This window comes from Onychostoma macrolepis, chromosome 21 (genome assembly GCF_012432095.1).
Source record: "Onychostoma macrolepis isolate SWU-2019 chromosome 21, ASM1243209v1, whole genome shotgun sequence".
NCBI lineage: Eukaryota > Metazoa > Chordata > Actinopteri > Cypriniformes > Cyprinidae > Onychostoma > Onychostoma macrolepis.
The window spans coordinates 26302187-26327738 of record NC_081175.1 but is presented as its reverse complement, the minus strand read 5'-3'; the positions used below and the strand labels follow the sequence as shown (position 1 = coordinate 26327738).

Here is a 25552-nt window from a genome sequence, read left to right as displayed (position 1 = left end):
GAAATGTTGCCCTTGCTGAAATATATATATATTTTACATTTTCTTTTATTACAGTTAATATTTATTCTACTTCAAGTACTGAAAATGTTTTTTAATGGTTTTAGTTTCAGTTTTTAGTTCCTCAGATGAAAAATGTGATGCTTAAGTCTCAACTTGCCCAATTTAATGTAATCACTGGCTAAAGAGAAACAACTGACATATTAAAGTGTTGACCGTATTTGTGTGTGTTGTTCAGGTATTTTTTCCCCTGTCAGCGCTGGTTGGCGGTTGATGAAGATGACGGGCAGCTGGGCCGTGAATTAGTCCCAGTAGACGAGGCTTTCATGAAGAGAGATGAAGATGAAGAAGAGGAGTCGTCACCTGCTCAACTCGGACTAGAGCAAAAAGGTTTTGAATGTTACACAAGTGTACTGCTTTAACCTAATGGCATTTGCTCATTGCATTGATATTACATTGATTATGTCTGTGTGTAGCCATGTCAACCACGTTCACAATGAGAGTCAAAACAGGGGAGAAGAAGAAAGCCGGGACAGATGCAAACGTTTATGCTATACTTTACGGAACCAAAGATGACACTGGTAACTATGAAAACAATTCAGACTGTACTGTTAGTACTATTAGCCCATCCGCTACTGAAAAGTGTGTTTGTGTGTCAGGTATCATTAATCTAAAGGCGTCTAAGAACTATAGGAACAAGTTTGAGTTGGGACTGATTGACGAGTTCACCATAGAGGCAGTGGACATCGGAAAACTCAAGAGAATCCGCATCGGACACGACAACGCAGGTACACACATTCACATCAGATATCACTCTGTGTATTTATGCAAATATGTTGAATCTGCATTCTGCAGATGCAGTTGAGGACTGGCTGAGTTCAAATCTGTGCATTGATGATTGACGTGTGTGTGTGTGCTCGTCTGTGTGTTTACACTGTAACGAATCGCTGTTCTTTTTACAGCAAAAAACAAAAGTAATGTACATCCATTCCTACTAATGATATTATGTTGTTAAAAAGAGTGATGTTATTTACAGATAGTATAAAGATACGAGTTATAGACTGTGTTTGTACTCTAAAACATAATCGTAATGATGTTTCTGATTCTACTTATTTTTGGTTATTTTCTTATTTTGAAAATACTTCATTATAAAGTGAAAATCATTTATTATGCATCAAAAAACACTACTGTTCATTTGGGGTTGGTTAAAAAGAAATGAATACTTTTATTTAGCAAGGATGCATTAAATTGATCAAAAGTGACAGAAAAGACATTTATAATGTTACAAAAGATAATGCTATTCTTTAAAAAAAATTCCCATTCATCAAAAAAATCCTGAAAATACATATTAGAATGATTTCTGAAGGATCATGTGACACTGAAGACTGGAGTAATGATGCTAAAAATTCAGGAATAAATTACGTTTTACAATATATTAAAATAGAAAACATTTATTTTAAATTGTAATGATATTTCACAATATTGCTGTTTTCACTGTATTTTGACAAATAAATGCAGTCTTTGGTGACTTGTTCATTTGTATTGTAAAACATGTTCTTAGTGCAAAACAAAAAAGTTAATAAAAAAAATGAGTTCAGTAAGGTTTATGCATGCATAACGAAAATGAAGGTTTACTTTATTTATATAAATTTGAATCTGTGTCTGTGTCTTTGTCATTTATGCCTTTATTTCTTTTTGCATTAGACTGTCCCTTATTTCTGATGATTTAATTTCACTGGCTTTCTTCTGAATCCTCAGTACAGGCAGCATTGGTGTAAATCCTACAGACAATTACTTACAGTGTACATGTGTGTATGTGGATGTTTGGGGGGGTTTGTCCTGTTTTCTCAGGTGTGTCTCCAGGCTGGTTTCTGGACTGGGTAGAGATCGATGCTCCGTCTCTGGGTCAGCTGCTGCGCTTTCCATGTGGCCGTTGGCTGGATAAAGGAAAAGACGATGGTGCCATTGTCAGAGACCTGTACCCTAATGAACTGCAGACAGTACTATACACACCCTGTACGATACATGTTTATGTAGCTAATTATAATGATTACAGACTAATACTAAACCTTATTTATTTCATGTGTCATAAATACAGACAGATGAAAATTTGTGCCATAACACTCATAGACAGATCTACACGGGGTGTTCGTGATTCATTTGATTTCCTCTTTTGTGTTGCAGTTGTTCCCTATGAGATTAAAATCTTCACCAGTGATATATTTGCTGCGGGAACGGACGCAGACGTCTTCATTGTTCTGTACGGGCAGAACGGAGTGTGTTCGTCTCAGAAGTCTCTCTGCGTCAACAAGAGAGAGAGGAGGATGTACTTTGAACGAGGGGCGGAGGACATGTTCATCATAGAGGTAAATGAGTATCAACATAAATATAAACCTAGGGTTGAAAAATAATGCTATTTGTCCTGCTTACCAGTGCAACTGGCATAAACCAGCCAGTGTTATCTTAGTATCACTGAGAAACCTTTCTAGTTTTTACTAAAATTTTGAATCAGTTTTTAACGTTCTGTTTTCACTTTAGTTTTAGTTCAAGTTTTAGTCATTTTGTTGTGTGTTTTTGTCATTGGTAGTAGTAGTAATGTTTATATACTTTTTATTAATTTTATTAGTACATCAAGTGAAACTCAACTAAAATGAGAAATGTTGCCTTGGTAACTAGTTAAAATAAAGTTTTATTTTATTTCAAGTAACATTTTTAAATGGTTTTAATTTGACTTTCAGTTTTATTTGTTGTTAACTAAAATAAACCTGAGACCAACCTGAACTAATAGAAATTCATCTGGGTCTTAGTTTCATCTTAACATTTCTATTAATAATTTTAATGCAAGGCTTACACTGACAGCAGTGATGTTGATGTTGATTCTGGGCTTCTGCAGTTGGAGGACATTGGCGATATCATTGAGAAAATTCGTATCGGTCACGATAATCGAGGGGTGAATCCTGGCTGGCATTTAGACCGTGTGGAAATTCGCCGACTTCTCCGGAAAGGGAAGGTATTGAGCTTTATCTTTACTGAACTTTATCTCTGTTAGAAAGAGATCAGCTGCTTGTGCACAAATCTGCATGTGCTGTACAGTTAAACATGACAGACTTCTTGAAATGCAGTTGGGTTTGTCTAATCTCAGCCCACAGCATTTTTTGGAAAACTCTCAAGTGATCCAGAAATACATATCCTGCCAATTTCAGCCCCCTAAATGTCACGTAAAACAGCAAACTGTGGCTGATCCTTTCACATGTTGGTCAGACCTGCCTTTCCTGCGTTAGTGGGCGTTTTTGGCCAGACTAAGCTACGCTTTGGACCAGATGTTTTGGTCTTAATTCTGGCAATGTGAAACTTGGTTGAGTCTAGAATGCTCCCATCTGGCTGTGGAAAACCTTCTTTTCCTCTCCGCTGTCTGTTGTACACCCATTTCATTGACCCACATCTGCTCTGTGTTGCCGTTTGTATAATTAGTTCCAGTGACTAATCTTCTTTGACCTGTCGCTCCACTCCAGTGCTATCTGTGTACAGTAGAGGAGTGAAACACTGCCTCAAGCTGTAGCTCCGTCAAGAACATCACACCAGCGTGAAACTCTGGTATCAACATTCACGTCCACCGTTTACCAGCAGAAACTGTTTATTTGCTGTACCCTTTTTTATACAAATGAATACTTTAATTCAGCTAGGATGCATTAAATTGCTCAAAAGTGACAGTAAAGACATTTATAATGGTACAGAAGATTTCTGTTTCAAATAAATACTATTCTGAAATTTCAATTCATTAATGAATCTTGAAAAAAATATATCATAGTTTCCACAAAAATCAGCTTTGCTAATAATAAGAAATATTTATTGAGCAGCAAGTCAGCATATTAGAATGATTTCTGAAGGATCATGTGACACTGAAGACGGGAGTAAAGATGCTGAAAATTCAGCTTTGCATCACAGGAATAAATGACATTTTACATTATTTTACAATAGAAAGCAGATATTTCACAATTTTCACTGTATTTTTGTAGCATATAATTATAAATGCAGACATGGTGAGCATAAGAGACTTCTTTCAAATAAATCTGACCGACCTCATACACAGATTTTGATATTTTATTTTGATTATTTTATGAATTAGCTGATTATTAGATGATTATTTTACTGAAATTTATAACTAGCTTCCTCTACCCCATTGTTCTGCCCAGACTGGTCAGTTTACCACTAAACAGGTAGTCCTGTAGGATAAAGTACTGCAACAGTGAATAAATGACACATTTAAAGGGATAGTTCACCCAAAAATGAAAATTCTGTCATTAACTACTCACCCTCATGTCGCTCCAAACCTGTAAGACCTTCGTTCATCTTCGGAACACAAATTAAGATATTTTTGGTGCATCCCGTGAGCTCTCTGACCAAAGAAATGCAAAGAAAACAAAAATAACGACTTTATTCAAAAAAATCATCATTTTGGAGAGTGTCACATACACAAACAATGGCGCTAGGGTGCCGAATTGTTGAATAAAGTAGTTATTTTTGTTTTCTTTGCGCACAAAAAGTATTCTCGTAGATTCATAAAACGTACGGTTTTACCGTACATTTCTGAGCCTTGATCACGTTAGGATCTTTGCTGTTTATGGAGGGTCAGAGAGCTCTTGGAATTCATCAAAATATCTTAATTTGTGTTCCGAAGATGAAACGCAAGTCTTACAGGTTTGGAACGACATGAGGGTGAGTAATTAATGACAGAATTTTTGGGTGAACTATCCCTTTAACCTTTGAATGAACACTTTATGGTATTATTAATCAAATTTCCTTTAATAAAATGTAAAAGACTAATATTCAACATGTCAAGACTCAAAAATGTGTGTTTTTATGCAGGGCTCTGAGACTGCAATATTCCCGTGTGAGGGATGGTTGGCTCGCTCGGAGGAGGACGGCGAGACGATTCGAGAGCTGGTGCCGTCTGATATCATCGTGGAGAAACTATCACGGGACGGAACCCTCAAAGTCATCGAGACAGAGGTGGACGACGCACTGGAGAGTAAGTGTGTGGACAGTTTTTCATTTACAATTACCTATATGTACTATATTTATGCATTCGGCAGACTCCTAATTTTATGCAAAATGACTGCATTCAAACTATACGTTTTTTGATTCATTCATTACCTGGGAATCAAACCCATGACCTTGCGTTGCAATTACAATGCACTACTGTTTGAGCTACAGGAAGACTATTGCATATATGTGTGTGTTGCAGTACACACATATATAGTGACGGTGACCACGGGGGATGTGTATGGAGCAGGAACCGATGCCAACGTGTTCATCACTCTTTACGGAGACATGGGCGACACTGGAGAACGCAAACTCAGCAAGTCTGAGAACGGCAACAAGTTTGAGAGAGGATCGGTGAGACGCACAAATACACGTCTTTATGAGGACATCGTCCTAATGCTTCTTAATTTTGGATTCATTTTAGGTGAAAATTGAACCTATATCAAGCTGTTGTGGCTTGTCAGGTTTTACTATCCTGTGTCTTCAGACATTTTGACACCATTAAAACAAAGACATAATTTAAAACTACCATTCAGAGTTTGCGGTCGGTAAGATTTTAAAAATGTTTTTGAAAAAAGTCTCTTCTGCTCACCAAGGCTGCATTTATTTGATCAAAAATACAGTAAATATTATGAGATATTATTACAATTCAAATGAACTGTTTTCTATTTTAATGTATATGTTAAAATGTAATAGATTCCTGTTATTTTCAGCATCATTACTTCAGTGTCACATGATCCTTGTTGTCCTATGTTGATTTGCTGCTCAAGAAACATTTCTGGTTGTTATCAATGTTGAAAATAGTTGTGCTGCTAATTTCATCACTTTTTAATGCACCTTTGCTGAATACAATTTTTACTGACACCAAACATTTCAACTGTAGTGTACCTGCCCTCTGATTGGCTGCTGACAACGACTGCTTCTGATTGGTCAGGTGGACACATTCACCCTGGAGGCCGTGGATCTGGGCCAGGTGTTCAAGATCCGCGTTCGCCATGACAACAGCATGCTGAGTGCTGATTGGTACCTGGAACAGGTGGAAGTGCTGGACCAAGATACGGAGGAAGTCTTTCTGTTTTTGTGTGAGCGATGGCTTTCGAGAAAGAAGGAGGACAAACGGATCGACAGGGTGTTCTACGTTAAGGTCTGCCTGCATGTGTGCATGTGTGCACCCGTGCATGCATGCGTTAACAATGTTACAGCATTACAGACTAGTCCAGAGCACATCCAGATGTATATACTGTGTGTATATGTGTGTGTAGGGGTATGAGGGAGAGCGAGAGACTGCCTTCTGTCCAATTAAAAAAGTGACAAATCTGGACAGCAACATGAACAAGAAAAACAAGAAACGACATTCAGAGGAAGAAGAAGCCGAGGAAGGATCATGTATGTATAAGCATATAGAGTCTCACTCCACAACATACAGTGGGCTGAGACCATCACTTGCTCAATTTTGGATTTAATATAATATTTTCATTTCAAATTATATGCCAACAAACAATTTACAATAAGGTCTCATTTTTTAATCTTTCATCTTTGTGAATATTAGTATTTAGTAAAAAATATTATTGTTCATTGTTCATGTTAGTTTACAGTGCATTAAATAATGTAAACAGACACAGCTTTTGATTTTAAAAATGTATTAGTAAATGTTTACATTAACTTTAATAAATGCTTAAGTAGTAATGTTCATTGTTAGTTCATGTTATGAAACCTTATTGTAAAGTGTTACCAATTATACAATCAGTGTTAAAATGTAAGTGAAATGCTGTAATAAATTTGAGAAGTGCAAATTCGATTTTTTTGCCGTATAAATGCAGACAAATGTAAAATATTTAATCTTTTTTTTTACAACATTTAATTAAAAAAAAAATTATTCATTTAGCATGTCAACTTATAATATTGTTAAATTATTTTTTAATTTAATTTAATTTAATTTAATTTAATTTAATTTAATTTAATTTAATTTAATTTAATTTAATTTAATTTAATTTAATTTAATTTAATTTAATTTAATTTAAAAAAATTCTATAGTTGAATTTTATATGAAGGAAAAAATTAACTTAAATGAATGTGTGTGTATAGTGATTCCCTACCACTTCTCGGTGACGACGGGTTGGGATCGGGATGCTGGGACGAGTAGCCGAGTATATGTCATCATCATAGGAAAGAAGAACAAGAAGACAGATCGCCTCTGGCTCGACCTGGATGGGAAAAACGGATTCCTGCCTGGATCCTTGGATTACTTCACCTGCTATGGAACTGATGTTGGTGACATCAAGAAAGTAGAAGTGAGGGAAAGCACACACACACACACAGTAGATTCAGTAGACTGTATTCGTAAGCTCAATGTACAGTACATATAGATACTGCAGATGTCAGATTGTTGGTTTGTGTTGTGTGTAGTTGGGTCACGATGGGGCGACTCCAGAGAGCTGCTGGTTAGTGGAGGAGTTGACTGTTGATGTGCCGACTAAAGCAGTGCGCTACATGTTTCCCTGTAAATGCTGGCTGGCCAAAGACAGAGGAGACGGACTCACCGCCCGTTTCTTTGATGTACAGGATGCAGAAACTGTCAACATCCCACAGAAGGTACACCATTTCATTTCCTTCAGCCTTAAAAATACAAATAGCTCAAGTAAGGGGTTTACTTCCCATGTTTATAGCTTAGTTTATTCTTTATTTTATTAAATATTATTATATTTCAAAAGTTAAGGGTTGGTATGATTTTTTTGATGTTTTTGAAAATAATAATAAACCCCTTCTGCTCACCAAGGCTGCATTTATTTGATCAAAAATACAGTAAAAACAGTAATATTGTGAAATATTATTACAATTTAAAAGTAACTGTTTTCTATTTGAAAATATTTTAAGACATAATTTATTCCTGTGATCAAAGATGAATTTTCAGCATCATTACTCCAGTCTTCAGTGTCACATGATCCTTCAGAAGTCATTCTAATACGCTGATTTGCTGTTGTATACTACAGTAAGTGTACTTTATGAAAGATATTTTTCTTCTAGGTGATCTATGAGGTAACGGTGATAACAGGAGATGTCCAGCACGCAGGTACAGACACACAGATCTACATGACTGTGTTTGGAGTCTACGGCACGTCAGAGGAAATGCTGCTGCCAAAATTAGAGGACAGGTACATATGCACGCACAGAAACACAAGGATAATGTAGTCAGTTGGTGATTATTGCAGTATAAATGTAATGTTTTCATGCAGTTTATTTTGCAAAAATATTGATTTGAGTTGAAAAATATGAGAATCTAAGAAAAAAGAATAAAATTAGAATGTAAATATTAGCAAATAGGTTACCTGCAGTGTTCTTTTATTGACAATGATATACTACTATAGATTTTGTTAATATTTTGGATTAGACTTTATTTTTATATTTTCTGATTTCACTTTAAATTTTGTTATAGTAATTTTATTGTTTAATTATTTTTATTCTTTTTTAAAATGTCTAGTTTTATTTTTTATTAATTTTATTTCGTTTTAGTACAAGTGCTACATCTAAACTTACAGTATTTTTCAGTGTATTTTATTTCAGTTAATGTTTTATTTCAAGTAACTAAATTTCTTTATGGTTTTAGTTAACTATAACAAACCTGGTTACCTGGGACCACAGTAAATCTTAAAAATTATGATTATGCATTGAAACATGTTAAAACTGTCTCATTTTTTGTGTTTAATGTGTTTAGGTTTGAACGAGGGCAGAAGGACACATTCAATCTGGAGATTGAGGATATTGCTCCTTTGAGAAAGATGAGAATGCGTGTAGATGGTTCTGGAAGCAGACCCGACTGGTTTCTGGATAAGGTTTGTAAGAGAAAGTGACATACATATAGTGTAATTTCCCAAGCCTTTAAAAATATTAATGCATGTATGTATGTAGATTGAACTGCATAACCTGCAGACGGATGAAGTGGCCTTATTTATGTACGAGGAATGGCTGTCTCGCTCATACGGACCCAAGCGAACGCTCATATGCGAGATGCCTGCAGTAATAAATGACGAGGAAATGGTTGAGCTCACCACCTACACCGTTTCTGTGAAGACCAGCGATGTAACTGGTGCGCACTTCTTTGTAGTGTCTACAACTACTTAAGAACAATTCTTCAATTGGTTGTGTTTATGGTCACAGGTACAGTAGATTCTAACCTATGATTGGTTGCTTTTTAGCGGCTGGAACCGATGCTAATGTGTGGATGATTATTTTTGGAGAGAACGGTGAAACTGGAACGCTGACTCTGAAAGAAAGCAACAACACCAACAAGTTTGAGCGCAAACAGACGGACACGTTCCGTTTCGCTGACATCCTCAGCTTGGGCGAGCTCTCGAAAGTGCGCATTTGGCACGACAACTCAGGTGAGCACTGATGAGCAGATTAGGAAATTAAACTCGAGGTAGGCCTGTCATCAAACCTGTATATGTTTATATGCTCAAAACAAGTGTGTGTTTGTGTTGACAGGTCTGGCTGCCGGTTGGCACCTGGAGTATGTGGACGTGCATGATGACATCTTGGGGAAGAAGTTTCGTTTCCAGTGTGACCGCTGGCTCGCCAAGAACGAGGATGATGGACAGATAATGAGAGAGCTGGCGTGTGCCAACAACGACGCTGTGGATTTTGATGAAAAAACCAGTGAGACACGAGTTCACACACACACACACACACACACACACATACAAATGAAGTAAAAACAGTTAATTTTGACAGAATTCAGTTGGAGTTCATAACTTGCACATTTGCAACCCATTTTACTTCCATAATGTGACGTATTTCCAAGTGAAACAGAATATTAAATGGGAACTAAATGGATGAAAAAGTGTCTGTATAACAGGGGATCGAAGGGAATGACATTATTTCTTTGGAATAACATGCACAGATGAATCATTCGCTAAAAGTTGAGGAACGTGTATCGAAAGTTAAATATAAAGTACTTAATTGTTGAATTAATTAATTGCAAATGTTGATCTTTTTTGTTTTATTTTATCGGTAAAAATTGTAAACAGTTTCTTAGTCGTGTATTTATATATATATATATATATATATATATTTTACCAATTTGATCATTTATTTGTTGGATAATTTATATATACATATATATATATATATATATATATATATATATATATATACAGTCATGGCCAAAATATATGCACCCTTGGTAAATATGATCAAAGAAGGCTGTGAAAATTTATCTGCATTGTTAATCCTTTTGATCTTTTATTAAAAAAATTCACAAAAATCTAACCTTTCATTGGATAATAAGAATTTAAAATGGGGGGAAATATCATTATGAAATAAATGTTTTTCTGAAATACACATTGGACACAATTATTGGCACCCCTAGAAATTCTTATGAGTAAAATATCTCTGAAGTATATTCCCATTCATATTCACAATTTTGAGCACTCCAGGGTGATTATGAACATGAAATTATTCCAAAAAAAAAATTGTCAAACAGCACCTACATCACCACGTGTTGTTTGGGAGGGTTTCAAGAAAAATTCTCCTTACTCATCCAAAAACAATCTCCAGCATATTCAGACTGGAACTTCAAATGGGACTGGCTTCTATGGTCAGATGAAACTAAAAAATGAGCTTTTTAGCAGCAAACACTCAAGATGGGTTTGGTGAACACAGGGATAAAAAGTACCCCATGTGTACAATGAAATATACTGCTGTGTTTTTGATGTTGTGGGCCTATATTTCTGCTGGAGGTCCTGGACATCTTGTTTAGACACATGGCATCATGGATTCTATCAAATACCAACAGATAAAAAATCAATAAGTGACTGACTCTGTTAGAAATCTTATAATGGGCCATGTTTGGATCTTCCAACCGTACAATAATCCAAACACAAACCTCAAAAACAACACAAAAATGGGTCACTGAGCACAAAACCAAGCTTCTGCTGGCCATTCCAGTCCTCTGACCTGAACCCTATAGAAAATGAGTGGTGAACTGAAGAGAAGAAGCACCAACATGGAGCTGGGAATCTAAAGGGTCTGGAGTGATTCTGGATGAAGGAATGGTCTCTGATCTCTTGTCAGGTGTTCTCTAACCTCATCAGGCATTATAGGAGAACATTTAGAGCTGTTAAACTGGCAAATGGAGGTTTCAAAAAGTATTGAATAAAAGGGTGCCGTTAATTGTGGCCAATGTGTATTAGAGAAAAACATTTATTTCATAATGATATTTTAAATTCTGAAAGTGAAAGTGATGTGACATGTGGCCAAGTATGGTTACCCATACTCGGAATTTATGCTCTGCATTTAACCCATCCAAAGTGCACACACACACAGCAGTGAACACACCCAGAGCAGTGGGCAGCCATATTGCTGCGGCGCCCGGGGAGCAGATGGGGGTTCGGTGCATTGCTCAAGGGCACCTCAGTCGTGGTATTGAGGGTGGAGAGAGCACTGTACATTCACTCCCCCCACCTACAATTCCTGCCGGACCTGAGACTCAAACTCGCAACCTTTAGTTATTTTCAACTTATAATAATAATATTATAGAATAATAATAAGAACCATTATTAATTAGAATTATTACTTAATTATTAATTAATGACACTGGAGTAATGACTGCTGAAATTTCAGCTTTGCCATCACAGGAATGAATTACATTTTAAAAATATTACAATAGAAAACAGTTATTTTAAATTGTAATAATATTTTACAATATTACTGTTTTTATTGTGTTTTAAAACAATTAAATACAGCCTTAGTGAGCAGAAATTCTTGCAAAACAATAAAAAAAATCTTAATTATTTGCATATGTAAATTTGAAATTCTAATATATATATATATATATATATATATATATATATATATATATACTGTATATATTCGATTTTAGATAATATAACAGCATGTGTTTTGCCTCATACAGAATATGAGATCTTGGTCACAACAGCAGATATGGATGATGCTGAAACCAAAGAGAACGCCTGGATCGTTCTAGAGGGGAAGAAAGGACGTTCCAAAGAGTTTGTGATGGAGAACTCGACTAAAAAGAAGCGTTTTTTACAGTAGGTGTACATTTGTTTCTCAGCTGGTATTCATTTCTAATTAGTTATCATGTGTTAACTAATGTTAACTAACTCCATGTGTGATTTCAGAGGCGCTACGGACCGCTTTGAGTTCTCCTCCAAGGAGCTGGGAGACATCGCTAGTATCTGTCTGGGACACATCCCTAAAGATGGCAAGAAAGTCAAAGTGGAAGCCTCCTGGTTTGTGGAGGTTGTTGTTGTCACAGAGAAGGAGCTGGGCAATAAGTGAGTGATCTTGGATTTTGAAGAGACTCAAAAATGAAAATTGTCATTATTTACTCCCCCTGTACACAATAGAAGATATTTTGAAGAATGCTGGTAACTAAACAGTTACTGGTAGCCATTGACTTCCACAGTATGGAAAAAAATGCAATGGAAGTCATTGGCTACCAGCCATTAAATCATGGTTTAAACCTTAGGATCTGGACTACTGAGGATAGTATATGCATGCTCTGTATTTTCCATAATCTGTACTATTTCACTCAGGTATATCTTCCGTTGTGACGCCGCCATCCCTCTTTCCTCAAAACGGGATGAGTTTCAGACTTTCGAGTGCAGCAAGTTCATCGAGAGCTTCACCAGCAAGGCCCAAAGCCTCATACCTGTCAAATACGAGCTCATCGTTATCACGGGCGACGAGAAGGGTGCAGGCACCGACGCCAACGTCTTCATCACCATCTTCGGCTCCAATGGCGACTCCGGCCAGAGGCAGCTTACCAAGAAGTTCCAGAACCTGTTTGAGCGCGGCAAGACGAACCGGTTTATTCTGGAACTGCTGGACCTGGGCGATCTGCTCCGCATGCACGTGGAACATGATAACTCCGGACTCAGTCCCGGATGGCTTCTGAGCAGGATCGAGATTACAAACACGGCCAACGCTGTGACGACAATCTTCATTTGTGGGAAATGGCTGGACAAAAACAAAGCGGACGGGAGGATAAAGCGTGTGATCTATCCAAAGTATTGACATTTAATCAACCAGTCAATGGTCTGGTCAGTATTACTAATGAATATTACACGGCATGTTCATATCAACGATCCTTTGATTATTTACACACTAATGTCGTACCAAACCTGTATGACTGTGTGAAACACAAAAGAAGATCTCAGTGTTTTTTGTCTATATTGTTGTCAGTCAATGGGGTCCGATGTTGTTTGGACCCAAATATTCTTCAAAATATCTTCTTTAGTGTTCAACAATAGAAAGAAAGCCATTCAGGTTTGGATGTTCATTTTTGGGTGAATTATCTCTTTATAGATGAGGTAACCTCTTTGATGTTTTCCAGCCACAGCTACAAGTAAACCTTAGCTGATGGTTGTAAGCTATACCTGCGTTTCATTCAGATCAGAGAGTCTTATTCCTACTTGAAGAGCTGTGAAAGAATACCAACTTGAAGTCTGAATTATTGTATTTTTGCCATTCTTTTGGTCCCTAATGGATTAGAAATTACACACTTCACCGTTAATTTGTAATGAAATTTCATTAAGAGATCCCTTAATGTTGTTGCTTGGTTGTTGTTAAGAAAACTCGTATAATTATGAATGGAAAAAAGTTTAGTCGCATTTGTGAAATTTCACAGGGGAAAAAACCCAGTGTCTTGTCAATAGTGCGGAGACGCATGAAGCATGAACTGAAACACATGAACACGATCGCTTGGATTCCTATTGAAATGACTGGATTCTGATCGCAGAAACTGGCCGAACAAAATTAAATGCGCCTGCACCTATGTGAGTTTCTTTCTTCTGCTGAACACAGGAGAAGATGTGTTGAAGAATGTTGGTGACAGTAGCGATTGACTTACATAGTATTTTTTGTCCATAATATGGACGTCAATGGCTACCATCAACCTGTTGGTTACCAGCATTCCTAAAAATATCTTTTGTGTTCAACAGAAGAAAGAAACTCATACAAGTTTGGAACGACAATGATGACAGAATTTTCATTTTTGGGTGAACTATCCCTTTAAGAAGTTAAAGGTGCAGTTGCATTTACTGTTGTTTGACGAATTTATTGACAATAGACTGGACTTTTTTTGTATACGAAATTTGGCCAATGTGATACAGGGGTTTGTTGCAAATGTTTGTCCTTGAGCTGTTGAGAGTATGTCTACTAATACTGATATTTGGGTTGATTTTTTTCCAATCAAGTAAATGGCAGCTGATTTTTTTCATGTCATCTCAAGAACAATTTGAGCAGGTGAATGAAAGTTGTTTTCAAGGAGTAACTGAATTTATGCCTTCATTTTTAACTGGCCAATCAAATACACTCGCATTCAGTCCACATGCATCACTCAGATTGTAATCGCAGGATTTTGGTTTCATGAACATCCAACCTCGGCTCTTCTCAAATCATTCTTTGGAAACCATTGAAATGGAACAGTCCAGTCTTTCTCCCATCGTCCAGAGTGCCACCTCACCAACGTGCCTCTAAAGAGTTTGTATGATTTGATGGATGCGTGAAAGAAGTTTTGTTTGTATTTTTAAACATTTTTATTTTGTACATATTGTTACCTCTGTGAGGCTGTGAGGAGTGCATGTGTGTGCAACAAGGTTTGTGGAGTAAAACTCAACCCTGAATCCACTGCTGAATCACTTTACTGACTCCAAATGTTTTAATGGTAGTGTATATATAAAAAATTGTTTCAGGAATAAACCAATCAAATATTCTTTTTAATGGCACAAGAAGATACAAACAGAACCAAATTCATCATAGTGCATTGACACTTTGAAGTATAAACTTTTGAAGTGCTCTGTGTGTGTTTAAGTGCTATAAACTGTCTAGAGCTTTTGGTCACATTTTATCTGGATTCGACAGTAGGAAAAATGGAACTCTTACTGATGTATGTGTATAAATGTGTATGTTAGTCGGCCCCCTCTGTGGTGACTAAAGACACAGCATTGACGTAATAGGGTCCCTCGTTCAGGTAGGTCTTCAGCTTTAAGTAATTGTTCGCTCCAAAGATCTCCTGAGCGCTGGAGGAGCTCAGCAGCCGCCCCACCAGCTCAAACTTACAATCCTTGGCTTCTTTTCCATTCCCCACTGAGCGATCCATCACCCACTCCACGAATCCAGGAGTGTCCATCATCAGCTGCAGAGCCCACGGCTGACAGCCAATGGCCTGGACACAAAAGAGAGGACAAAACAGCTGAAACATGCACTCAAAGAGATCAACACACAAACACAAACAAACACACACACACACACACACACACACACAAAGCATCGTTCGACTTCAGCTGGATTTAACAAATCGGAGAGACTGCTTTGCAGTCGGGGGAGGAGTTGAAAATTATGGAAGCTTATTTACTCCATGGAATAAAAAAAGAAGAAGAAAAAAGTTAATTGTGACTTTTTTTTTTAAATCTTAGAATAGTGAGAAAAGTCTGAATTGTGAGATATAAGCTCAGAAATGTGAGGGAAAAGAGTTAAACTCCAAATTGGGAGATAAAAAACACTTTTTTATGAGAAAAGTCAGATTTGAGAGACTCTGAATTGTGAGGGGAAAAAGGCTGAATTGTGGAGAGGAAGTACAAAAGTACTCAAAATTGCAAATAAAATGTTCGAATTGTGAGAAAAAGTTCAAATTGTGAAAAAAAACTCAGAAATGAGAGAAAAAAAGTTTATTAATAAACAGATAAATTAATCAAGAAAAAAGGTGAGATATAAATAAGAATCAGAATTGCAAGATAAAAACAGAATTTTTATTCCATGGCAGAAATACGCTTCCAAAGAAAACAGAGCCGTCAAGTTGGATGTTTTTCATTTAATACGTTATGGATTACTTAATACAGCACCTGTATGAACAAGAATAAAGACTTAACTGTTTAAATACCAATAAAGTTGGGTCTATATTTCTATTTTCTTTCCTAGATTTTTATAGTTTTATTTTGTCACAATATATGTGACCCTGGACCACAAAACCAGTCATAAGGGACAATTTTTTGAAATTGAGATTTATACATCATCTGAGAGCTGAATAAATAAGCTTTTCATTGATGTATGGTTTGTTATGATCGGACAATATTTGGCCGAGATACAACTATTAAAAAAATCTAAATATTGAGAAAATCACCTTTAAAGTTGTCCAAATGAAGTTCTTAGCAATGCATATTACTAATCAAAAATTAAGTTTTAATATATTTACGGTAAGAAATTTACAAAATATCTTCATGGAACATGATCTTTACTTAATATCCTAATGATTTTTGGCATAAAAGAAAAATTAATAATTTTGACCCATACAATGCATTTGTGGCTATTGCTACAAATATACCCCAGCGACTTAAGATTGTTTGTGTCAAACACACCTAAACACACACACACACACACTCTCTTACCGTGAAGATTCGTAGCGCGCTGCAGTGGAGCTCTGGGAAGGGCTGTGTGCTTATGTTTTGGATCATCAGCATGGGCTGAGAGCTCAGACAGTTAAACCACGACTCGGTCAACAGTAACAGGTCATCCGTCTGCTGCTCCACCTACACAAACCACAGATATCTCAAAGCAAAACCCTTCATCTGAACACAATTCCTCTGAAGAACACAGCGACACACTCACAGGTAACCTGAGCAGCTGAGCCAGAGCCTCCAAACATCTGACCCGGAGATCAGTGGCTCCATCAGCGGCCACTTTGCTCATTATCTTCAGCACAGACGTGAACTTCTCTCCTGTAACAGACGGCTGAGTGAGAAACACTTCAAAACAAAGTCAAGCATCCCTGTAACTAGTGCGGCTAAGTATACGGATTCATTCTGGTTAGAATCAGATTCTCAAGCTATTCGTTTGATTCAATTGGGAATATTTTGATTTTAGTTTCCCTTTTGCTTACATATGAAAGAAACTCTCTCTATTTATTATTATTAAAAACACTTAAAGCAATTCAAATATGAACAATATTTATTGAACAATTCCAAAGATTACGGATTCAATTTTGATTCATTTTGGAATATTTCATATGAAAGTGATTCTCTCTTAGATAATGCTGTAAATGATACAGAGAATTAATGTAAGAATTAATGGTAAATAATTAATGTCAGAGTTTGCAGTTCGATTGCTATTTTGTTTAACAGATAAATTAATCAACACAACCAAAACTGCTCTGTGGATAGCAACAGTACTAAACTTGAATTTGCAATTCTGTGTAAATATTATTATAACATTATTCAATTTTATTAGTGCTGTCAAAACGATTAATCGCATGCAAAATAAAAGTTTTTGTTTACATAATATATGTGTGTGTACTGTGTATATTCATTATGTATATATAAGGACACACACATACAGCATATATTTTGAAAATATTTACATGTATATATTTATATTCATATAAATTATATAAAAATATTTAATGTATAAATGTAAAATGTTTCTTAAATATATAAATACACACACATGTATGTATGTATGTATATATACACATAATAATTATACATAGTACACACACATATATTATGTAAACAAGAACTTTTTTTGGATGCAATTAATCGTTTGACAGCACTAAATTTTATACAATTGTTAAATTCTATAAAAATTATTGTAAAATTATAAATTGAAAACTTTAGTTATAAATGCCCATGAAAGGAGTATATAGAAAGTTTGCATCTATAGTCTTTCTGAATGATTCATTAAAATGATTCATAAGAGTCATTTGTCTGTGAATCAAACTACACTTGTTGTGCTGTACTGTACATCATTACATGCCATAACTTCACTGAAATAACAGGTTTTATTAAAAGCAGATCCGAAACATGAACAGCCCTCATTTTGAATGGTATATCGTGCAGATGCCTTCACAAACACAGCTACCTGTTTTCTGCAGGACTTGCTTTCCCTCCACAGTACCGCCAAGCACTCCGAGTGTATCCAGGGCAACAGGAGTCAGTGTGGGGTCAAGGTTCATCACCATGGAGAAGACCACCTCAAGGAACACTGGGTACTTCTCACAGACCTGCTGAGGACTGTCTATTATCGCCAGACTGCCAAAGAACTTCACCAGTCCTTTCGTAATAATAGTAATAAATAAAACAGAGAAGAAAAAGAATACTTATAGCAATGTAACAATTTGACATTTCCAATTATATAAGGATTTAAAAATAAGTAGTAGTAATATTTATAAAATTCAAATATTTATATTGAACAATTTCCATGACACTTTAAATGACTGCGGAAATAAAGACAGATAGACAGACAGACAGATAGATAGATATGATATTTCAAGGTTTTTCATGACAGTGGGAACTCAACTGCATCTAAATCACATTCATACACTCACCTGGCAGGTAAAGGCTTGAGAAGGGGTCGGATTCTGCAGCGATGATCATGTTGGAGATTTTATCCATGATGCCTTGCTGTGCCAGATACTGACGGCCATGTTGACTCCGAGCCAGATTGGTCACCATCTCTATAGCTGTTGCTCTGGGAAGAGAAGAAAATTTCATCTCTGTAGGTTCATCTCTGTGTGTTTTATACTGTATTATCATTAGTGCTGTCAAATGATTAATCGCATCCAAAATAAAAGTTTTTGCTTACATAATATATGTGTGTGTACTGTGTATATTTATTATGTATATAAATACACACATACACGTATACACTTAAGAAAAATGTTATATTTGTATATTAAATACATTTATATAGAATATAAATTATATAAATATATACCTGAATAAATAAATATTATAAAAATATATTTATAAAAATAAATTATATAAATATATACCTATATTTTCAAAATATTTACTGTATGTGTGTGTATTTATATACATAATAAATATACACAGTACACACACATATTATTACACATATTGTTATTGCACAGGTGTGCCTTAGGCTGGCCACAATAAAAGGCCACTCTAAAATGTGCAGTTTTACTGTACTGGGGGGGTCCGAAAACCAGTCAGTATCTGGTCTGACCGCCATTTGCCTCACGCAGTGCAACACATCTCCTTCGCATAGAGTTGATCAGGTTGTTGATTGTGGCCTGTGGAGTGGTGGTCCACTCCTCTTCAATGGCTGTGTGAAGTTGCTGGATATTGGCAGGAACTGGAACACGCTGTCGTATACGCCGATCCAGAGCATCCCAAACATGCTCAATGGGTGACATGTCCGGTGAGTATGCTGGCTATGCAAAAACTGGGATGTTTTCAGCTTCCAGGAATTGTGTACAGATCCTTGCAACATGGGGCCGTGCATTATCATGCTGCAACATGAGGTGATGGTCGTGGATGAATGGCACAAAATGGGCCTCAGGATCTCGTCACGGTATCTCTGTGCATTCAAAATGCCATCAATAAAATTCACCTGTGTTCATTGTCCATATCATACGCCTGCCCATACCATAACCCCACCGCCACCATGGGCCACTCGATCCACAACGCTGACATCAGCAAACCGCTCACCCACACGACGCCATACACGCTGTCTGCCATCTGCCCTGTACTGTGAAAACTGGGATTCATCCGTGAAGAGAACACCTCTCCAAAGTGCCAGACGCCATCGAATGTGAGCATTTGCCCACTCAAGCCGGTTACGACGACGAACTGCAGTCAGGTCGAGACCCCGATGAGGACGACGAGCATGCAGATGAGCTTCCCTGAGACGGTTTCTGACAGTTTGTGCAGAAATTCTTTGGTTATGCAAACCGACTGTTGCAGCAGCTGTCCGGGTGGCTGGTCTCAGGTGATCTTGGAGGTGAAGATGCTGGATGTGGAGGTCCTGGGCTGGTGTGGTTACACGTGGTCTGCGGTTGTGAAGCCGGTTGGATGTACTGCCAAATTCTCTGAAACGCCTTTGGAGACGGCTTATGGTAGAGAAATGAACATTCAATTCACGGGAAACAGCTCTGGTGGACATTCCTGCAGTCAGCATGTCAATTGCACGCTCCCTCAAAACTTGCGACATCTGTGGCATTGTGCTGTGTGACAAAACTGCACATTTTAGAGTGGCCTTTTATTGTGGCCAGCCTAAGCTGCAATAATCATGCTGTCTGATCAGCATCTTGATACGCCACACCTGTGAGGTGGATGGAGTATCTCGGCAAAGGAGAAGTGCTCACTAACACAGATTTAGACAGATTTGTGAACAATATTTGAGAGAAATAGGCCTTTTGTATACATAGAAAAAGTCTTAGATCTTTGAGTTCAGCTCATGAAAAATGAGGGCAAAAACAAAAGTGTTGCGTTTATAATTTTGTTCAGTGTATTATGTACACAAAAACTTTTATTTTGGATGCGATTAATCGCGATTAATCATTTGACAGCACTAATTACCATATTATGATTGTGTGTGTGATATCCTTACCTGACCAACACATCATCTCCGGTCAGTTCCTCCAGCATCTGTGAGATTAAACCGCTGTTGGCGCAGTAACCCAGAGACACTGGAGACACTGTGGACACCTCCACTATCAGCTGCACACACACACACACAGCAGAACAGTCATGATTATGCTTAAATCCATCATAAAGATCCTTCCATCCAAAGATGATCACAAACCTCATAAACTCTGTATCTGATGATGTCATTGGTGAGCATCACGTCCTTCAGCTTGTTCAGCAAATCAGAGCGGAACAGAGCATCAAGCCCCGCCTTCGTGTTGCTGAGTTTACTGAGGGCAGCTATCGCCTGACCAAAAACACAACAAAGCCAAATTAAAGGAAAAACGCAAACTTTAATGCATTTCATGCAAAAAAAAAAAAAACCAGCAGTGCTGCTGTTGAGTCTCAGTACCTCTTTGGCCACAGCGATACGCTCGACACTGATGCACTGAATCACATCACACAGGATCTCTGCACTGTTCAGCATCTGGGTTACTCCATCTGCGTGACCAGCCACACGGCCGATCTGAAACAAAAAACACGTCTGGATCCAAGGCTGCTGAAGATGTGGACAGACACTGCTGCGCTCTATAGTGCACCACTGACCTGTGTGAGCGTGAGCACTTTGACCGAGTCGTTCGGATGATTCAGTCCGCTCTGGAGCGCCGTCTTGTAGTTCTGAGCCAGCTGGATGGGTTCTAAAGCCTGCAGGACACGACTCAGGATTTCCACACACACCTCGATCTGCTCTCTGCACCAAAACACTCAATTTAGTTTCCCATGACATGTTTCACACTTTCTCTATTCTCAGCTTAATTTTTGAAAGAATATTCCTGAACCTAATTAATGCACACACACACACACACACACACACACACACACGTCTGGTTTGCTATCCTTGTGGGGACTCTCCATAGGCGTAATGCTTTTTCTACTGTACAGACCGTATATTCTGTTGTCCTACACCAACCCTACACCTAAACCTACCCCTTACACAAAACTCAATTTAGGTCCCCACTGTGACACAAGTCCCCATGAGTCTGTGTGTATTCAGGTTTAAGTCCCCACCTGAATAGAAAAACAGGTACACACACATACACACACACACACACACACACACACACACGCACACAACGAAATCTAAGATGCATTTGTACAGCCTTATTGCACATAAATATCTTATTTTAAAAGAGCAAGAAAATCCTGTTTATCATGCAATGAGCATCACCTGTACAGTATCGTCTAAAATGATTCTCAACCGCAAAGAATGTATTACCTGCTAATATATCACACTGTTAAGCTGGTGTTTTATGCAAAACAAAGAGGTTTACATTTTTTATTATTATTTAGTTTTTTTAATTATAGGTTCAGTAAGTTTTATTTACACAAACATGTTTCTTAGAGCTCCCTTAACTTTTGTGGCAATTATTATTTTTCATTTCAATCTTTAAAGCAGCTTTAAAAACATGGAATGCCTTTAAACTCTCTAAATTAATAATTTTACAAAAATAAATAACTATATATAAGCAAAATAGATGCTGCTTACAGATTGAATATGTTTGCGCTTAATGATAACGCCTGTTTGTTATTCGAGTAGGTTTAACAAAAGTAAAAAAAAAAAAGATCAACTTAATACGAAGATTCAAATAGCTATAAAATGCATAAAACGACATATTATTAGAAGACTGAGGAATAGGTAACGTTAAATCAAACTGCTCATGTACACAAGTGTCAGTGCGCAGCCTGTAGTATTTATTGTCTCTTGACTCAGCAGTATCAACACTCACTTGTCATTTGTGTTTAAAAGGCCGAATATGATGTCCAGTCGGGCTCCAGACACCGCCTGCCTCAAACCGCTCACGGGCGTCGCTAAAACGGCCGTCCGGAGGCTCTTGAGCTCCTCGATCGGATCCTCCGATACACAGATTTCATTCAGCAGACTCTCTATAGGCGCCGCCATCATGCGCAAATGTTTGTGTCACGTGACCGAGGGGCGGGAAACGTGTTATTGTGCTCATTTGCATATCGTTCGCAGAACTGTCAAACTGTGACGAAAAATTAGAAATAAATCCTTTTACCACAAAAATAACCGTAATGTTAGCCAAAATACATAGTTATTGTTAATACTGTTAAACTGTCGTAACTTGTATTTTGCTACCATTGTTATCAAGAAAATAAAGTAAAATACAAATGTAATCAATACAATAATAATAATAATTATTATTATTATTATTATTGAGTGTTAATTCTTAATTGAACGATCATTGAAATTTATTTATTTATTTATTTCACATTATTATATATAAAGTAGTTCGTAACTCTGGTAACTGGTAAACTGAACAAAAAGAAATAAATCCTTACAAAAATTGTTATGATAACCATAATGTTCGCCAAAATACATAGTTATTGTTAATACTGTTAAACTGTGGTAACTTGTATTTTGCTACCATTGTCATCAAAAAATAAATTAAAATACAAATGTACTCAATAATAATAATAATAATAATAATTGTATTATTATTATTACTTTTTAGTGAGTGTTAATTCTTAATTGAATGATCACAATAGTTATTGTTAATACTGTTAAACTGTGGTATTGCATTTTGCTACCATTGTTATAAAAAAAAACATACCTTGACCTTGACCTTGAAAAATAAATTAAAATACAAATGTAATCAATGAATACAACAATAATAATAACAATTATTATTATTATTATTATTATTATTATTCAGTGTTAATTCTGAACTGAATAATCACTGAAATTTAAATATTTATTTATTTCAAATTTTATAGTAAGTAACTCTGGTATTTTGGCGGAAACATCGGATACCGTGACAGCCGTGTAACGTTAGGGAAGTCCAAAAATGGAGGAGAAACGACATGTAAACACGTAATTTGACGTATAAATCGACGCCATATCAATCAACTTGGACATAATTTTATTAAAATACATCTTTCGTGTTATTTATAATTTAATTATTAAGTTTTGACAAATGCATCGCATATTTGAGGAGTCACGCGCCATTTTGCTGCAGGTGAGCGTTCAGGTAACGTATAACCGCTCTGTATTTTATTATTGTACAATTTGTGTTCGTACATCTACCCAATTTTAATTAGTTTGCTTGATTTGCGTCTGTGAAGTGATTGTGGTGTATATGAGAGATTGTTTTCAATATAATCACCGATATCTCCAGCACTAATTAGGGATTTGATTGTGAGGAGAGATTCTGTAGTACTTCCGTCAACGGTCCACTAGATGACGCCATTGGGGCTTGTTGTCTCTCCTTTATCTTCATTAATTGATTGTTATTTGGCACTGTTAATTAAAATTTGTGTAGAGGAAGTTTCCCTTACTGTGATGGTATCATGTCGCCATCCTATGGTGCCTTCATATATATATATATATATATGAGGGGGCTTCATAGTTGTATAATGTGGTACCATCACAGTAATACCACAGTATATTTGTGTTAGTGAAGGCTCTAGTAAAGATTTATCTAGTCGAACATCATCAAACCTGGAGTGTGTGTGAATGTGAGTGTGTATGTTTCTCCTTAGCAGTGTGTATTTGTGTGGTGTTTGTGTCTGTACGTGTCGTCACATCAGTGTTTGTGGACTCTGTGAGTGTGAGTGGTGTGTGCCGACCTATTGCCGGGTATTGAGCAGTAATCCCTGTTAGACGGTGGGAATGTAGGCAAAGTGCCAGTGGATAACACCAGGATCATTCCAGATTATTCCACTCTGGCAGCTCCATTTAATGCCAGCCGCACAAGTGCCCATCCGTAGAGCTTCTGCGGCGGGAGAAAATGTCTTAGGGTGCCCATGTTTCATCCTTATGCCTTCTTATGCCACATCTGTCTATCTGTGTATTTGTACATAGTGCATAACAAACTAACATTTTTTAAAATTACATTGCATTTAGTCATTTAACAGACGCTTTTATCCAAAGATTTACAAATGAGGACAATGGAAGCAATCAAAATCAACAAAAGAGCAATGATATGCAAGTGCTATAACAAGTCTCAGTTAGCTTAACGCAGTACACGTAGTAAGGTTTCTTTTTTTTTTTTAAATTATATAATAAATAAAAAGAAAACCGATAGAATTGAAAAGGAACAGTCTCTTATGCTCTTCAAGGCTGCATTTATTTGATCATAAATCATAATCTGAAATATTATTACTATTTAAAATAGCTGCTTTCTATCGTAATATATTGTAAAATGTAATTTATTCCTGTGAGTTTTAGCGTCATTACGCCAGTCTTCAGTGTCACATGATCCTTCAGAAATCATTCTAATACGCTGATTTGCTGCTCAAGAAACATTTCTTATTATTATCAATGTTGAAAACAGCTGTGCTGCTTATTATTTTTTGGATTCTTTGATGAACTGAAAGTTCAGAAGAGCAGCATTTGTTTGAACATCTTTTGTAACATTATAAAAGTTTTTACTTGCACTTTTGATCAGTTTAATGCATCCTCCATGAAATAGAAGTATTAATTTCTACATTTAAGTAATTAGTAGTATATATAAGCATATTTGTGCGTCTTCGTGTGACCTCCTGACTGTGGCTTTAATTATGGGTGGGATACTCCTGTTTGCCCACACGCGAATCAAACCATCTCAACCGTGTTTGTGGAAGAGACTGAAATCAATGGCTTTACTGATGAACATCATCTCGGCCTTTACAAAGAGTCTGTATGCCCACGATCAAAGCAGATTTGCTTGAGATTCAGTCTTTTTCTGTCCTCATATGTTCTTGTAGAATATCTTCATTTTTCTTTAAATGCTACTGTGTTAAAATTTAAGCTGCTTCAGTTTCACTCTGTGTGTGTGATTGGAATAAGGAATGTAAACTAAATTTCCCTATCAGAGACAAAGTCACAGCATTTTTTTAGGAACAGAGAGGAGAAAGTACACATACAAACCCATACACACACACAAACACACACACACACACACACACACACACACACACACACACACACACACACACAGAGAGAGTTCTGCCTAAATAGACCTTTGCTTCTGAGTGTGTGTGTGTGTGTGTTTTTGTGTGTTTCAGAGCAGGTCATCAATAGCCTCCCTGTTCCTCTGAGGTAAAATGAGATCCTACACACACAC

General features: G+C 36.8%; 3 protein-coding genes across 8 annotated transcripts in view; 2 read left to right on the top strand and 1 right to left on the bottom strand.

Moving 5' to 3' along the window:
* The window catches only part of LOC131528544 (lipoxygenase homology domain-containing protein 1-like), a 37071-nt gene extending 22257 nt beyond the window's left edge, over positions 1-14814 (top strand). For all 5 annotated transcript variants that reach the window (XM_058757765.1, XM_058757766.1, XM_058757764.1 and 2 more), the window contains 20 exons: positions 236-387; positions 474-578; positions 657-785; positions 1849-2013; positions 2182-2363; positions 2891-3007; positions 4864-5026; positions 5243-5394; positions 5975-6184; positions 6303-6426; positions 7126-7331; positions 7447-7632; positions 8065-8192; positions 8753-8870; positions 8947-9124; positions 9234-9419; positions 9523-9693; positions 11951-12089; positions 12180-12335; positions 12597-14814. In XM_058757765.1, the coding sequence (XP_058613748.1) occupies positions 236-387; positions 474-578; positions 657-785; positions 1849-2013; positions 2182-2363; positions 2891-3007; positions 4864-5026; positions 5243-5394; positions 5975-6184; positions 6303-6426; positions 7126-7331; positions 7447-7632; positions 8065-8192; positions 8753-8870; positions 8947-9124; positions 9234-9419; positions 9523-9693; positions 11951-12089; positions 12180-12335; positions 12597-13077 (3448 nt within the window). In that variant the 3' untranslated portion in view covers positions 13078-14814. The remainder of the gene's footprint in view (positions 1-235; positions 388-473; positions 579-656; positions 786-1848; positions 2014-2181; positions 2364-2890; positions 3008-4863; positions 5027-5242; positions 5395-5974; positions 6185-6302; positions 6427-7125; positions 7332-7446; positions 7633-8064; positions 8193-8752; positions 8871-8946; positions 9125-9233; positions 9420-9522; positions 9694-11950; positions 12090-12179; positions 12336-12596) is intronic.
* psmd5 (proteasome 26S subunit, non-ATPase 5) lies at positions 14760-22411 on the bottom strand. The gene is made up of 10 exons (XM_058757773.1): positions 22214-22411; positions 21033-21177; positions 20839-20952; positions 20605-20733; positions 20410-20519; positions 18383-18525; positions 17917-18108; positions 16669-16778; positions 16449-16589; positions 14760-15229 (listed from the first exon to the last, which is right to left on the bottom strand). Exons 1-10 carry the CDS (start codon positions 22387-22389, stop codon positions 14972-14974), a joined length of 1518 nt encoding a protein of 505 aa, XP_058613756.1. The 5' UTR covers positions 22390-22411; the 3' UTR covers positions 14760-14971.
* Positions 22412-23256: 845 nt separating this feature from the next.
* The window catches only part of col27a1a (collagen, type XXVII, alpha 1a), a 100315-nt gene continuing 98019 nt past the window's right edge, over positions 23257-25552 (top strand). The window contains exon 1 of one of the 2 annotated variants that reach the window (XM_058757770.1): positions 23257-23464. In XM_058757770.1, the coding sequence (XP_058613753.1) occupies positions 23423-23464 (42 nt within the window). In that variant the 5' untranslated portion in view covers positions 23257-23422. Of the gene's footprint in view, positions 23477-25552 lie in introns of both variants that reach the window. The other variant, XM_058757769.1, reaches the window with a different exon arrangement.

Coding starts and splice junctions, on each gene's coding strand:
- psmd5 (XM_058757773.1), bottom strand. CDS start 22,389: ATGATGGCGGCGCCTATAGAGAGTCTGCTGAATGAAATCTGTGTATCG. Junction 20,734..20,838: donor GTATCGCTGTGGCCAAAGAG/GTACTGAGACTC, acceptor GTTTTTGGTCAG/GCGATAGCTGCCCTCAGTAA. Junction 20,520..20,604: donor TCAGATACAGAGTTTATGAG/GTTTGTGATCAT, acceptor GTGTGTGTGCAG/CTGATAGTGGAGGTGTCCAC.